Source organism: Passer domesticus, chromosome 15 (assembly GCF_036417665.1).
Source record: "Passer domesticus isolate bPasDom1 chromosome 15, bPasDom1.hap1, whole genome shotgun sequence".
NCBI lineage: Eukaryota > Metazoa > Chordata > Aves > Passeriformes > Passeridae > Passer > Passer domesticus.
The window spans coordinates 4867355-4881989 of NC_087488.1; the positions used below are offsets into that span (position 1 = coordinate 4867355).

Consider the following 14635-nt stretch of genomic DNA (forward strand, 5'->3'; position numbering starts at 1 on the left):
ATTTGTGGCACGCAATTGCTCAATGAAGAGTACCTCAAAGTATTCTGAATATCTCAGGGCATTATTGCACATAGATATTTTTAGTGTTTATTAAAAGTATGCAGCCAAATCCTGTGTTGCCTGTGTTGTGCTCTGTAAATGGTCAGTCAGAGTGATCACAGACTGGGGGCTGAGCTTACCCGAGCTCTGAGCTGGCAGTTGTGCTCAGGAGCCTTTGGAATAAACTGTCCCTTTTCCTTGTCTGAGTTGAGGCATCATTAGTGCAGGCGGGTTTCACTGACCTTTCCTGCCAAAAGACTAGTCCACAATTATCCAGCAAGCAGTGGATTTGTTTGTCTAATTATAATAATATTTAATAGGGTTAGCAGAATGCATTTAATGCAGATAAGAAGTATCCTCCTCAAGAAACAGCCGCTGTGCCCCTTTCAGGCCAGGATGCTCTCATGGCTCTCCGTGTTACGGGTGCAGGACCTTCACTTATTTTATCTCACGCCACGTTTCTTCCTTTTTTTATTATTTTTTTTTCCCTTTGATTTCCACAGGGTAATCAGGAAGCTACAGCACCTCCTGACACAATGGCACAGCCTTATGCCTCAGCCCAGTTCGCTCCACCTCAGAACGGTATCCCTGCAGAATACACAGCCCCACATCCGCATCCAGCTCCAGACTACACAGGCCAAACCACTGTTCCAGAGCACACGTTAAACATGTACCCTCCTGCTCAGACACACTCCGAACAGAGTGCAGCTGACACAAATGCACAAACTGTCTCCGGCACAGCCACAGTAAGTCAAGGTTACTGCTCTTTCTAAAGCTCTGTGTTTTGTGTGTATTTATCAATAACATTTTTTCCTTGACACGCCTCATTTGCATCAGGCTTAGGCACTGTGTTAAGTCTGAAAGTCTGTCAGAGTTTGCTGTTGAACATGGAGAATGTATTTTCACTGGTTTTGGAGCTTCTTAGTAAGTGCTGGAGCTTTGTAGAACCTGGAGTTTCATTTTCAACAGTGTTAGACAAAATGATTAATAGCCAGCCCATGAATCATAGAACAAATTTTAATTAAGTCCAATATGGAAAAACATTGCACATGAGTGTCTGTAGGCATTCATTTGCTTGGCCAAAGAAAGCAACCAAAAAACCCTAACCAGACTAGTTTGATTATTTTTATGACCTCTGTGTTTTCGACACAAGCAGCTTTAATAAAAGTATTACTTGAATGATCCTGTACAGAATTTACTGTGTGAATTAGTATTGTGGAGAGCATGTCTGCAATATTGTATTTTCTAGAGAGCTTGTTTGTGCAGCCATTACCCAAGTTGTGTGTGGATCTGTGCTAAACAGAGCAGAAATGATAGACTTTCCGTCTATTTGATTTATATGTGAAGTTCTGAAGTGTCATGAATTATGCAAGAGGCTCCTTGGATGGCTCTACCTTGTAATTTAAGTCACAAATTTCACACACTGATAGTTTAGTGTTTCTGTCTTAATTCAAGAGTGGGACCCAATATATCCAGTGCCAGGAGCTGGCAGGTTTCTGAGCCATCAACCAGCCCTGTGTTACACGTGCAGGATGGAGCACAGGACAGGCAGTGCTTGAAACATCTCTCCTGGCTGTCCTCATCCTTGCCTCAGCCATTCTCCGTGCCTCAGCTTACATCCCCTTCCTTCCTGGCTCATATCCAGCCTAAAAGGTTTCATGCATTAGGGCAAGAAGAAAAGGAAAGCACATTCTCTTAAATGAACTCTGCAAATTTATGTTTATTGCCATGCCACTCATTTCTTCATACAGGTTGTGCAAGAAAAGAAAGCAATAGCAAAGGCACCAAAGAATATTCCTTGCTATTATAACAGAGGAATCCTTGTGAATTGATTACACATTTTTGTGGTTTATGCAATAAAATGTTTTTGTTGGGGGTTTTTTTTAGGTTTTGTTTGTTTTTTTTTTGTTGGTTGGTTGGTTGGTTTTTTTTGTTGTATTTTTAACTTGGTAAATTTTTATTGCCCTGAGTTTCTCTTTTCTCCACTATTGGGAGAAAGTTTAAATTGAAGAGCATCCTATTTGCTGGTATCTCATAGTATTCTTTGCAGCTCTACTGTGTTTCCTCTTATCCATCTCTTTGCCATGTTAAATTCCTGGTTCTTTCTAGCTTTTAAAACTTGCTTCCATAATAATTTTTGATTGTTGTCTAACTTTTGTCAAATACCATTGTCATTGGTTTAGAGCAGGAATCCTAAGCTGAATAGATACTCCAGAAGAGATTGGATATTGACTAAAAAGATAGAATTTCCTACCGTACCTTTTTTGTTCTTTTCTGTTCTCTGATTTTCCTTGGTTTTTGTGACCACTGCTGCAACTTGAACAATCCACTGTGATGGCCAGCTCGGCCTTTTCATGTTTTGAAACTGTTTCTGTTCAGTCCTGAAGTAAAATACTGACAGTGCTAAAATCAATGGTAAAAGACCCATCGATGGGAGTGGGACAGGAGCTCATCCCTCATCATTTATTGCTTTCAATGGATTGTGTTTCCTCACCCCAGTTTGATTTTTCCGTTTGAAGAAATGTCACTCACTTTATCAGAGAAGTCAGGGATGTGTTTTCCCAACATTTTCCATAGCAAAGGCTGGTGAAAAGACATAGTTTGGATTGTCTGCAATGCCCTTATCTTCTTCAAGTGCTCTATTCAATCCCAGCTCTAGCAAATCCAATGATTCCCTGCTTCTGATATGCAAATAGGCTTTATTGTTATTTGGTTTTGTGTCCTTTGCTATCTGCTCTTGCTTGCTTTTTGCCTTTGCAGTATCCAACTTGTATTTTACCTGTCACACCTTTTCCCTTCTGTTTCCCCTTGGAGTGAATTTCCATTCTCTGCAGGATAACACTTCAATTCCACTAACCTGTTATATTCAGGGAATATGGTATAGTTATTTGCTCTTTTTATTGTGGATCCTTTCCTTGCATTCTGGTTTCCTTTCTTATAGAGGAATGGACAGAGCATTTGAAGTAGCTCTCATGCTGTTTATAAAGAATTAGATTTCCTTCCTTTTGACTTTAGGGTCTGTTTGAGAAAGTTTAGTATGGTTTGGTTTTTAACAATATATTTTTTTCCAAATTGCAACATTATATTGAAAGCTGTGGATGCTCTCCCTCAAGAGCAGTGCAATGAAAAGGCAGGGTCCTGAGAAGTGTGTTCATCTATGGATCTGCACTGACATTTAACACATTGTTCACCAGTCAGGTTTACAAATGTACAGACAATTGCTGGCACAATTTAATTACAGGTACCTAGGTTTAAAATCTGTTATGCTGGGTGGCTTTAGCCATTGCTCTTGGCAAGCTGTGGAGACTTTATAAATAAATATATGCAGATGGATCCCAGGCAGATTTAACATGGGCTTTGTAACATTATGAGGGTCCAGCTGTGTGCATCTCTCTGTAGGTTTAATAATATAAGTTTTTATTATGAAAGAGAGCTTCAACAGCACTGTGTCAATATTGTACCTCCATGTGGTCTTTATTGTCAAAGGAGAAAAAGGAGAAAAAAATTTTTTTTTTTTTGTATTTTTTGCTAGCTTTGAGAGTAGTTGATTTTCAGTTGAGGAGTTTTAAGTGGAATTGGTGTGGGGAGACAGTGGCATTTGTTTGGTAGGTCCCAATGGTTTTATTTAATTTCCTTTCAGTAAGCTGTTTATGACATGCATTTGAATGAAGAATAATCAACTGTCCAATCATTCACAAAAGAATGTTGTTGTGATTAAGGACAAGCTGTTGGAGGCAAGACCAGTTTTTGAATTTTCTCACTCAGAGATTTATGTACATGTGAAGGTGGATATATCATTAAAAAAGAATTTTAAAATTTTGCAATCTGAACCTAAAAAACTGCAGGGCAATTGTCTAAACTGTAGAATTACTAGTAGAAGTGACTTAATCTCCTCCATGAAGGATTGAATCCATGATGAGGTGAGATATCCCAGGCTGTCTCTGAGTGTCCCAGGTTCTTTCTTCTTGTCTGAAAGAATCACACACTGAAGCTGGAGCTCATGGTTTAGGGTCTAGTGCCACCTAAACCCCAGTCAAGAGAGAAATAATAAAAATAAACTTGTTCTGTGCAACTTCTCTTGAATCCTCTGCTGCAGCCCAGGCTGTGATCCCAGCCCAGATGGAGCCACTGCCAGGATCCCCATTTTCCACAAACTGAACAGAATTCCAATCATCAGTTTTATTGCAGGTTTGCAATTTTGTGCAGAGTGGTCTTGTAATTCATGTTCAAAAGTACTTCACGTACTCTTGGACACGCTCTTGTACTTCTAGAAAGTGTCTTTCCCAGTGACCAGTTTTAATCTATTTAGATAAAACAGTGTAACACGGTATTCTGTCAGAGTAAGTGCTGGAACAAGAGGTGCTCAGATTGCATGTGCAGGGATTGCTAACTGTGATTGTGATGCTAAGAAACAGGAGAAGAGGGACAGGATGAAAGGGTAGTAAATGATTAAAGACAGGGTGACTCAGCTGAAATAATATGAAATTATCAGCAGGTAATAAAACACTGTCAGAAGTTACTTTGAGTCTTCTCTCAGCATCTCTGTTTCATCTTTTTGGATTCATTTGTTTGTTAACTTTGAGTAAGAAGGAAGTGCATCTGAGTATATGCAAAATCAATAATCAACCAGCAGTAGGTTATTTTAGTGCTGGTAGACTTTTGGGGTTGCATAGCATCAAACACGTTTTAAGGCATTAACCAAAATAGTAAATGGCTTCTTCCTAGAAGGTTGGATCTATGAAAAGTATGTCACAAAGTTATGCTAAAAGTAACATGTCTGATGATTTTGTAGAGTGGTTTGGAGTGGTACATTAAATAGTTAAATGTATTAGAGTATTTTTAAGTAAGACATTTAATCATTTCATCAAATCAGCCTTTACCTGTGTACATACACAGATGCAATTGTATTTTACATAAATAATTCCAAGGAAAACTTGTTCAGATTTTGCCTGTGGCTTATCTTGCACAACTTCTGTTGATGACAGCAGGAGATGTGTGTGTAAATAAAAAGGTCATTAGCTGGGCATGTGTAAGGGAGCAAGTAACAGTAAAGTAAATGTTTCTCTAGTGTTTCCTGTTCGAAGTGTATTATACTAAAAATGAAAGTAACTATCATGGTGTTGTAAGAGCTGAGGTTGCAGTAATGCTCTGTGATTTATATATGTATATAAAAAATGTGCTGCTTTAAACTTAATTCTACTTTTGCATAAAACTTGGGATCTTTGTGCAGTCCTTCTGTTTTGGACTGACCCTTCACCACGCTTCAGAGGCTGAAAATTTGTGTGAGAAGTTTGGATGGGAGATCTTGAGGGAAAAGGCAGTTTACTTGCAGGAGTGATCCATCCATGTCTGAAGTGTTGAGCATCAGCAGCCAGCATGGCATTAGGGGATGCAGTGCTGTTCAAGCCCTGTAGAAGATGTGCAGCGATGAGGTGTGGGTTGTCTCTGGCCTGGGAAGATGATAAGGAATTTTCCCTCTAACTTCACTGTTAGAACTGAATTTCAGCTTGGTTACTACCAAAATTCCTCTGGAGGTATCCACTGATACTTCAGTGTGAAAATAATGGATGTATTAGATATTATGTATGTTGTTCCATCTGCCTTGTTTACCTTGAGATGTTTTATGTTATTTAGAATGTAATGGCCCCTAAGTTTGATGTTTTCTTTTCTTGGTGTTAATTTGTCCAGGTTTGTGCCTTTTTTATTCATGTTGCAGAGGCCATCTCTTCATCTGAGGATTTGTCAAGGCTTAGTGATGCTCTGGACTGCAAAATTATTTGCCATGTTGAAATTTGTTGTTTTGGGGAAATAAGATATGTACAACCTTGGCTGATATATTGGGGGATTTAGTGTACCAATTACTGTGTTTTCCTTATTAATCTGTGTAAGAAAGCTGGGAGTAGGAAGCATTTAAAGTGCTTTAGTGTATTGTCTAAGCATCCAGGTGAGTAGATTATAACTACAGTTTTCTGCAGCATGTTTCTGGTTTTTACTAGCTCTTTTTCCTGCTCTGTCCTTTCTGTAAGTAATTAGTATAAGTAGTTCTTCCTCAACCCCCCAAGTTTTTTTTTTCTTTTCTCCCTTGGTTGATCTTTTTCTCGCCTACTATTCCATTCCTGACCTGTCCATCTCCAGGGGGTGTGGGCTGCATTAGCTGCTTCATGCAGCTCTAGTGCACACTGAACAGTGTGCTGTATCCCCCTTGGTGTCCAGGTGCGCCTCAGCTGCTCTGGCAGCAGTGTCAGGGAGCAGAAGTGCTCAAACTCGAGATCTCTGTGCTGTGCTGCTTCATGGGAGCCCTGAGCTGAGCTTGCCTGGAGTCCCACCTGCCAAGTGTCCGCAGAGTGCCTGGGACCCTCTCAGTGCTGCTGAGCCCAGCCAGTGCTAGCCCTGCCTCTGAATGTTCTGCTCTTGCCTGGGAGGTTTCCATAGGGTGCCTGGAACTGTGTCCTGTGGCTTGGGAAGGAGGGGATCACTTCCTCTCTCTTAATTGTGGCTGGCAAAGAGCAGAGCAGAGTTCCAGGGCAGAAATCACACCAATTCCTTCTCTAAAGGATGGCATTGTGCTCCCCCTGCAAAGGAACTGGAAATTTCACCACAAAGTCGCTGTCTTGCAAGCCAGATTTCCCCATGGACACTTTTTATTGCCAACTGGTATCAATGATCCGTTTTTTATTCTATTTCAATGCCAAATTTTTGTCTCTAGATGTTTGCCACCAGTATGCTAGATAGCTGATAATGCTTTGACAACTCTTACAGCAGTGTTTATTCATCTAAATCATACCCTGCTGGTGCAGGCTATTCTATCAGCATGGTGTGCTATTTCATTTATACTACCTATTATATCTGGTCCCAACTGCTCCTTGAAGGAAATATTTCAAGGAGCTTATTTCGAGAACCTGAGTGCTTCAGAGCTGCAGAAGCAAGGAACCCAGTCCAGCTCCTGCTCCACAGTGAGGAGATCAAAACTGACATCCCAAATAGATAACATAATGCTGTGCTGGGGCCGTGAGGCACAGTAATGACTTGTGATCATAGGCATTATTGCCTCTAAGAGGCTTCCTTGCTGGGAGCCCTGCGTGCCAGCTTTGCAGCTCTGCCCCACGTGTGCTCCTTTGCCTGTGCTGAGGAGTAGCAGGAACACACTGCTCACTTCAGCCCCTCTGCCTGGCAGTGCCAGCTCGAAAATAGATTCTCCTCCAGGATGCACAGAACCTGACACTGTGATGCTGTTTATGGAGTGCCTGTTTGTGTTTCGTTGTTTTGGCTGGGAAGAGGATAAATAACCACCCTCTTTTTCCTGTGTTGCTGGCTTTTGTGATTCTGTGAGTGGGTATGTGGTGTGAGGACAGCAGCCTTATCCTGCCAGCTGACTGCACAGGGGCTCTTCTGAGATCTCACTGCCTGATCTTTGTCATTCAGCTATCACCTCAGCTTCTTTCACCTTTTGATTCTCACAGCAAGAAAAGTTTGAAAATACGATGTTGAAATAGAAGACAGAAAAAATACTATTCTGCTTTTGTGGAGTTCTATAGATATTGTGATTTTTAACTTTCCTCATTTTTGCCTGCTTGAACTTGGTGAAATGTTAAAGCTGAAGCTCCTCCATAAAACCAAAAAAAAAAAAACCCCACCAACAAGGATAAAGAGAGCAATTATGCTCTGTCATCTTTAGTCATGTTTGCTCAAATAAATTAGCTGAATGTCATTCATTACCCTTCTGAATGTTCTTCATAGGGCATTCTAACAGTTCTTAGCTCACCTCAGCAGGTAATTCCAGCCAGCTCTAAAGGCAGGTTTGAGGCACAAAACATTGCAGAGGTCTTTCAGTCACATTGTCAACCAGAGATGGTCATAATACTGCAACTTGAAAAGTTTCTTCTAGAAAGCATTACCAATTAATTTCTAATCTGTCAAGTTTAATTGACCAATTAAACAATTTAGGATTTTCTTCCTGAAAGAGCTGGGCTAATATTGGTTTTTTAAGTTTTCTTGTACTTTGTATTGTCTCTTGGGCCTTTACTCCTCCATACCAATTATTTTACGTGTTACATTATTGACTTTTTCTTCTCTCTGTGCAATCTAAGCAGCCATGGCATGCAAATGTTTTGGCTCTGCGTGGCTGTGCTTTGGGTTCATATGTATAGAGAAAAAAACATTTTTGTACATTTTGATGAATACACTGAGCATAAATTTCCAAGGGGGCCTTGGTGTGATTAAATAGCCAATTTCAACTTCTTTTATATTTGACCTTCTGCATCTTTGCTCCACATTACACCATGGTAATTAACATTGATCCTTATGAGGGGATTTTTTTTGGTGCAAATTAGCTCATTTTCCCTACATGCATGAATGGCTGTGTTAGGTTAGCTAAGACCAATGATGTTTTCCATTCCCTTGTAATTGACATAATTGACTTTAATGGCTTGCAACTTTATCAGAAGTTGTTGATTCCTCCATTCACCAACTCTTTGTAATTGCAGTATATAATTGTGTGTTACTTAGGGATGAGAACGTTTGTAACTTCTTGGTTTTCCAGCAAACTTGCTTTCAGGAAGCTGCTTCTCACTAGAGAGGTCAGGTAGCACAGGCAGCTGCAGGACTGACCAAGTTTGCAGTTAAAAGCTGTGAAGATCATGCAGAGAGGCTTCCTCCCTTCTCCCTTAAATCATGAGGCTGAATTTCTGTTCACGTGCCAGTCTGTGCTTAGAGCTAAACTTACTCTCCTGCATGACTACACGTGGGTCTCAGCTAAGGATGGCTTAGTGAGTTACTACCCCCCAACCCTGAAAATGCTTCTTTTTAATCCTGTTTATACTCTCAAGTTTCCATTCCTCTCCCACACATCTCTCTCTTCAGCTTTCCCACACACCCAGCCACCCACAGAATTGCTTTAATTAAACGTTACTCATGTGTGGGCTTGCTTACCACTTCTCCCTGCTAATTTGTTCCTTTCTAGGGTCAGTGTGAAGGAGTGGCTTGATTCAAACATTTAACTTTGCTATCCATCAGTGTTAGAAAGACAGTAACAAGGCATGGCCCTCTGTCTTGGCTTAACCCACAGGCAGGTGAATGCATCTGAAGCTGCTTCATGCTCTACCAGTGGCTTGACAGGCTGAGATAGACATTGCAGGCAGAAGCAGACAGAGGAAAATGTTCTTTTTCACCAGATATGCTTTTAGGGAAGGGTTAGAAGTTCTTCTTTTCAGACTTTGCTGGAAAAAGATTTAGACGGAGCTAATACTCACCCATGCACGTCACGCTCTATTTGGTTTTTCTGTCATATGCAGAAAGAATTGGTTGGTCTTTTTAAATTGCACAGATCTAGACATTAACTGGCCAATAATTTATTAATTAATTGTAGAAATTCCAGAAGAAGGGATAAGAGAGTAACCTGTTTTATTCTGTCTTCAATTAATCCTACATGTGTATGGCAATTTCTTTACAAAACTGTGCACAGTGTTGTGGGTTGACTGTGACTGACCTCCCTCATATGTTGGGAGGTTTTTATATGGAAATATAAAATAATTGCTAATTAAAAAAAAATACAAAACTTTCATTTTCTTTTGCTTCCTTCTTGCCTGCTTTAATCTTTGTATGCATTTTCATTGTCTTATCTTCCTTACACTACTCTTTTTCTATAGTTTTTCTTTTGTTTTCCGTTTATGTTGGTTTTCAATTGCTTTGTCTCTATTTTCAGTCTCTTCCAGTTTTTGCTCATTCCAATAATATCTACTAGCTTGCTTTCATGTCCTCCTCCCCTATAGGAGGTACCACTGATTTTAATGTGGCATGGAGAGAATATCTGAATCTCTGAAGGAAATATATAGTGGATGTGAAAAACGTACACAATTCCTCTGGTATTTTTGTATCTAAATTGCAGCAACTTGCTGGTTCTAGATGCTTTTCCAGCTGATATCCCACACAGTTGTGTTGAAGCATCAGCATATTGTGCTGCCTTTTTTGATTTAGAAAAACTTCTCAACAGCTTTTTAAGAGAGATCCCTTAGGGTCTTCTGCTATTCTTGCTTAAAGGGGCTTCTTGCATTTGCTTTTCCAGCAGAGACCTCTTTAAATCTCACCCACAGAAGCAGCTGCCACTGCCTCTGGTCTTTTTCCTACATGGGAAGTTGTCACTGCCTCTGAAATATAAGCAGTTTACCCCAGAACACAAACTGAGCTGCCCATTTAACACCCACCTGTGAGTGGCAGCAGGATGTGTCAGTGCTCCTCCCCTGCCCTGGCACCAGCTCTGCAGAAACGCCTCCCAAAGCAGGAGGTAAAGAAGCACCTAGCTGGCAGCTCCTCACCTGCCTCTGCCCCCAGGTCTGAGAACACCCCAGGTGGGGGAGGACATGAAATTCTCTCCATGGAGCAGATTGTTTGCCATTGAGGACAGCTCAATCTTTATAAACTGGCTGGCTGCAGACTCTGGGAGAACACTGCTACTGCCTCCCAGCTTCCTCATCCTTCCAAAGTAAGGATGGAGGGTGTCTTGCTGTGCTATTTTTTTGCTTTGGATTGTAACTCAAATACTTTTCCTTTATTCTCTGCTTTATGAAAGATAAAAAAAAGCAGTAGACTGCCTTCTGATTCAATCAGAAGAGGAGAGCATGCTTACAATCAAGTCTTTCTGTGTCTGTGGGTTTTTTTGTTGCTGTTATAAAAATTGCATCAAAAGATGTCAACTATTTCATTTCGTAAGGATTCACATAAGTTCCAGCTGTTCCAGAGTAGTATCTAAATATTTGATTTGAAAACAAGATGTGTATCATGGCTGCAACATATTGCAGGCATGATCACCCAGCTAGCCAGGAAGATCTGAGCCTGCCTGTGCTAATTAGTGTTTGCAGATGAAGCTCCTCCAGAGGAAGCTGAAGTTAAAAAAATGGGTTATAACAACATAATGTGCGAGAAAAGAGAGATCTGAAAAAACTCAGTGTATGTAAATTCACTATTTTTCATGTTATAACAATGCTGGGACACCTAATTTTGCTTTTCATGATGATGTGGTTTATTTTTTTAATATGCTCATATTACAAGATATATTATTGCTGCTATTGTTGAAAGTCATTGATTGGCAAAAATGTGGTGATAAAATGTCAATTTGTTTAAAATATTTGTAAGCATTCATCTTTAAAACTAGAAGATACTAAAAAAGAAATCTTGTAGATTTTTACTTGGAGGAAGAATTTGTGGGTTTGGCAGAGAAATTTGCTTTAAACTTATGCATTTACTTGAAAATGTAGCAATTCTGTTGTCTTTTTACTTAGAGTCCTTATTCTTTTGATTTTAGGGATAAGGAAATATTGATTGTGCTGAGAAATATGGTTTCTCATGGACATATTCCACCCCATTTCCTTTCCTCCATAGTTTACAATTACAGTATTGCCAAATTTAGTGAAGCAGATGCCAAGTTTCACCTCTGAATATTTGTATTTCCTTGTTCTCATGCATAAGCTTCCTTTTTTTTCTTAAAAGAAAATCTGACAGGGACAGGTGGCAAAACTGTCCCAAGCTGGAGCAGCAGAAATAATGGAGCTTGGCTGTTTATACATGAATGTCACTTATGACCTCCTTTTAAATACAGAGTGTGTTCTAATTTTGACAGAGCATTTGGGAAAGAAAAAAAATAAGTGAAAAAAATATTGAAAAGTAAAGGACGTACAGGAGAAATTAAAATGGGATTAAAAAATGTATTTTGAGCAAATTGAAAAATTTGCATTTTATAGTAGTTCCTTCAAGTGTTGATCTTAAAATGCATTGCAATTAGTGTAATTGCAGGAGTCAACATATTTGCAGCGTAGACATTGAATCATGTTTAATATATGACCATTGTTTGAGCCTCATGAGCAGGTGATATCATATCCCAGTAAATCTGTACCGTGGCACACGGGAATTTAGCTACAAAATCCCATTTTAGACTGGAGGGATAAGCCTGGCAAGGGCTGTGCTGGTGTGCACAGGAACTGACCAGAGCTGCTTCTGCAGGGACTGGATTTAGGGACAGGTGTGGGATTGGCTTTGGGGCCGGGTATTGGATTGGCTTTAGGGACAGGACTGGGATTGGTTTTGGGGACAGTTCCAGGACTGGCTTTAGGAGCAGGCCTGGGATTGGCTTTGGGGACAGGGGTGGGATTTGCTTTAGGAACAGGTCTGGGACTGGCTTTGGGGACAGGTGTGGGATTGTCTTTAGGGACAGGTGTGGGATTGGCTTTAGGGACAGGCCTGGGACTGGCTTTAGGGACAGGTCTGGGTTTGGCTTTGGGGACAGGTGTGGGATTGGCTTTAGAACAGGACTGGGACTGGCTTTAGGGACAGGTCTGGGATTGGCTTTAGGGACAGGTCTGGGATTGGCTTTAGGGACAGGTCTGGGATTGGCTTTAGGAACAGGACTGGGACTGGCTTTAGGGACAGGTCTGGGATTGGCTTTAGGGACAGGCCTGGGACTGGCTTTAGGAGCAGGTCCTGCCCCATGGCTGCAGAGCTCCTGGGAGCTGCTGGCTGGGTGTGTTTGAGTGCAGGAGCTGGGCAGCCCTGGAGCCCTGCAGGCTCCTGCATCCTGCAGTTGCTGGAGTTCACATCCAGGCTGGCAGGAGCTGTACTTGTGAAACGGCTCACACATGCAATAAAAGCACTTTCACACCAGCCTAAAATGCTGCTATTGGCTTCTTCCTGTCTCCAGCAAGCATTTCCAATTTTAGAACTTGCTCTCATTTCTGAGCTGGTCTCCCTCTTCTCTTTTTTTTCCCCACTGAGTTGAAAGCATTGCACATCCCTCCCTTTCATCTCTCTGTTCTCTCTTGAAAGGAACTTGCAGCCATTTCCCGTGTTACTTCTCTTTTTGCATGTACAGCAAAGTCAACTTCCCAAAGATTTTAATGCATTTTAGAGACAAAACATGTTCAGTCAAAGGCACCAGCATCTGAATCACTGATTCTGGTCTGTGCTTTCTAATGGAGAGAGCCCCTTTTTAAAAAAAAGTTTACTATTATTGTGTATTAAGACATGCTTCCATTTTCAATACAGCTCTAAGTTTATTTTTAAATTCTGGGGTTTTTTTCATCTTGGGGTTTTTTGGTTAGTTGGTTGAGTTTGTTTTTTTTTTCCCCAAATGCATACTTTTAGGACAACAAATTTACTATATCCCAGGGCCCCAAGTATCCCCCTTAGCCCAATGCATGTAATTTTTCTGCCTGGGAATTTCCTCCAGTTGTAATTTGAGGATATGGGATATTTGTCTGGGGTTATTAAAAATTAAATTTCCTAAACAAACTATTGCATGCCTGGAAATGTTGCATCTACTCACTCTGTGCCAGATGATAAAGGTGATGTTAATCCTAACTAGGCAAGTGTAGCAAGTCTTGCTGTAGCAAAAATCAGTCATTTTGTGTGTCACATTTCTGACTGAGAAATGTGTCACCCCTCCCAGCCATGGGTGCCCTGGCCACCCACTCTAAAAAATTGTTTTCCACTATCATCAGCTGTTTAATATCTGTACAGACACTCTATTCAGGTAGCAAGCTGAAGCTCTGCTCAGTATTTTCATTTTCCTTAACCTAAACATAATGTATTGCCCCACATTTGAGTAGCTTTCTAATTAATTGAATTATTGATTTGACATATTTCAGACACTGATCATTTAGAGCTACTAAGTTTAGAACCAGCTAGCTAGGAGCTATAATTTAGGAACCTGATACTTTTTATTTTGATTGAACTTACTGTGCCCTGTGTTTTAAAGCTTTTTGCTTCCAGTGGGAAGAAGGAAGGGAGGGCTTGTATTGCTGAATATTCAAGTTTTGGATTATTTGTCTGTCTGTCTGTCTGTCTATCATCTATCCATTTTCTTCCACAAAGAATGGTGCTTTGTTTTATTGTAAGAAAAATGAGACCTTTTGCTTTATCATGGGATTATTTAAGACGTTTACAGGAGGGTCCCTTGTGTCACACACAGGTGTCAGAGCAATGATTCCATTCTCTTCTGGAAAGTTCTGTCCCCCCGTGTGTGTGTGTTGCTGCTGGGACTAAAAAAAGCAGGGAAAAAAGCTGGTTGGTGATAAGTTTGTTGCCCCTCTAACAAACTGTGTATTCATTACAAGGGGTTGTTCTTGAGCATACTTTTTGGGTGAAGAAATGGGATTTAACCAGAAAATCTTTAAGATGCAATTGAATAAGTAATAATTTGGGGATGCTTTGTGCCACCTTGCCCTATTGATGAAATGCAGAAGCAGGTGTGGCACTTGCTCAGCAGTTTTCAACAAGAGCAGATATTTCATGCCAAAAGCTATTCACATTTTTTTGCAGCTGGGCTCTTTGGTAATTTGAATAGTGCCCAGGTGATGATAAATTTGTTGCTCTCACTGATGAAATACCTTTACACCAGGCCCTTCTTTTGGTGAAAAAAATATCCTAGTGCACATCAAGGCCAATTTTGTCACTGAGAAAAAGAGCTTTGAGTGCTGTGAGGGCTTGAAGGTTTGTTTTGAAGTTTGCTTCAGTGTTTTGTCTGTAGTCACTGCACAAGTGCCCTGTCCACTCTCTGGTGTATTGAAGGTGGGAAATACAGAAAATCCCCACAATTTGAGGTTGATGCTGC

The 14635-nt window shown here is 40.6% G+C and overlaps 1 protein-coding gene across 50 annotated transcripts in view; it reads left to right on the forward strand.

The window, feature by feature from the left end:
- RBFOX1 (RNA binding fox-1 homolog 1) overlaps nucleotides 1-14635 on the forward strand; it is a 1139646-nt gene that overhangs the window by 1012882 nt on the left and 112129 nt on the right. For all 50 annotated transcript variants that reach the window (XM_064390362.1, XM_064390361.1, XM_064390359.1 and 47 more), the window contains one exon: nucleotides 543-785. In XM_064390362.1, coding sequence (XP_064246432.1) covers nucleotides 543-785 — 243 coding nt within the window. The remainder of the gene's footprint in view (nucleotides 1-542; nucleotides 786-14635) is intronic.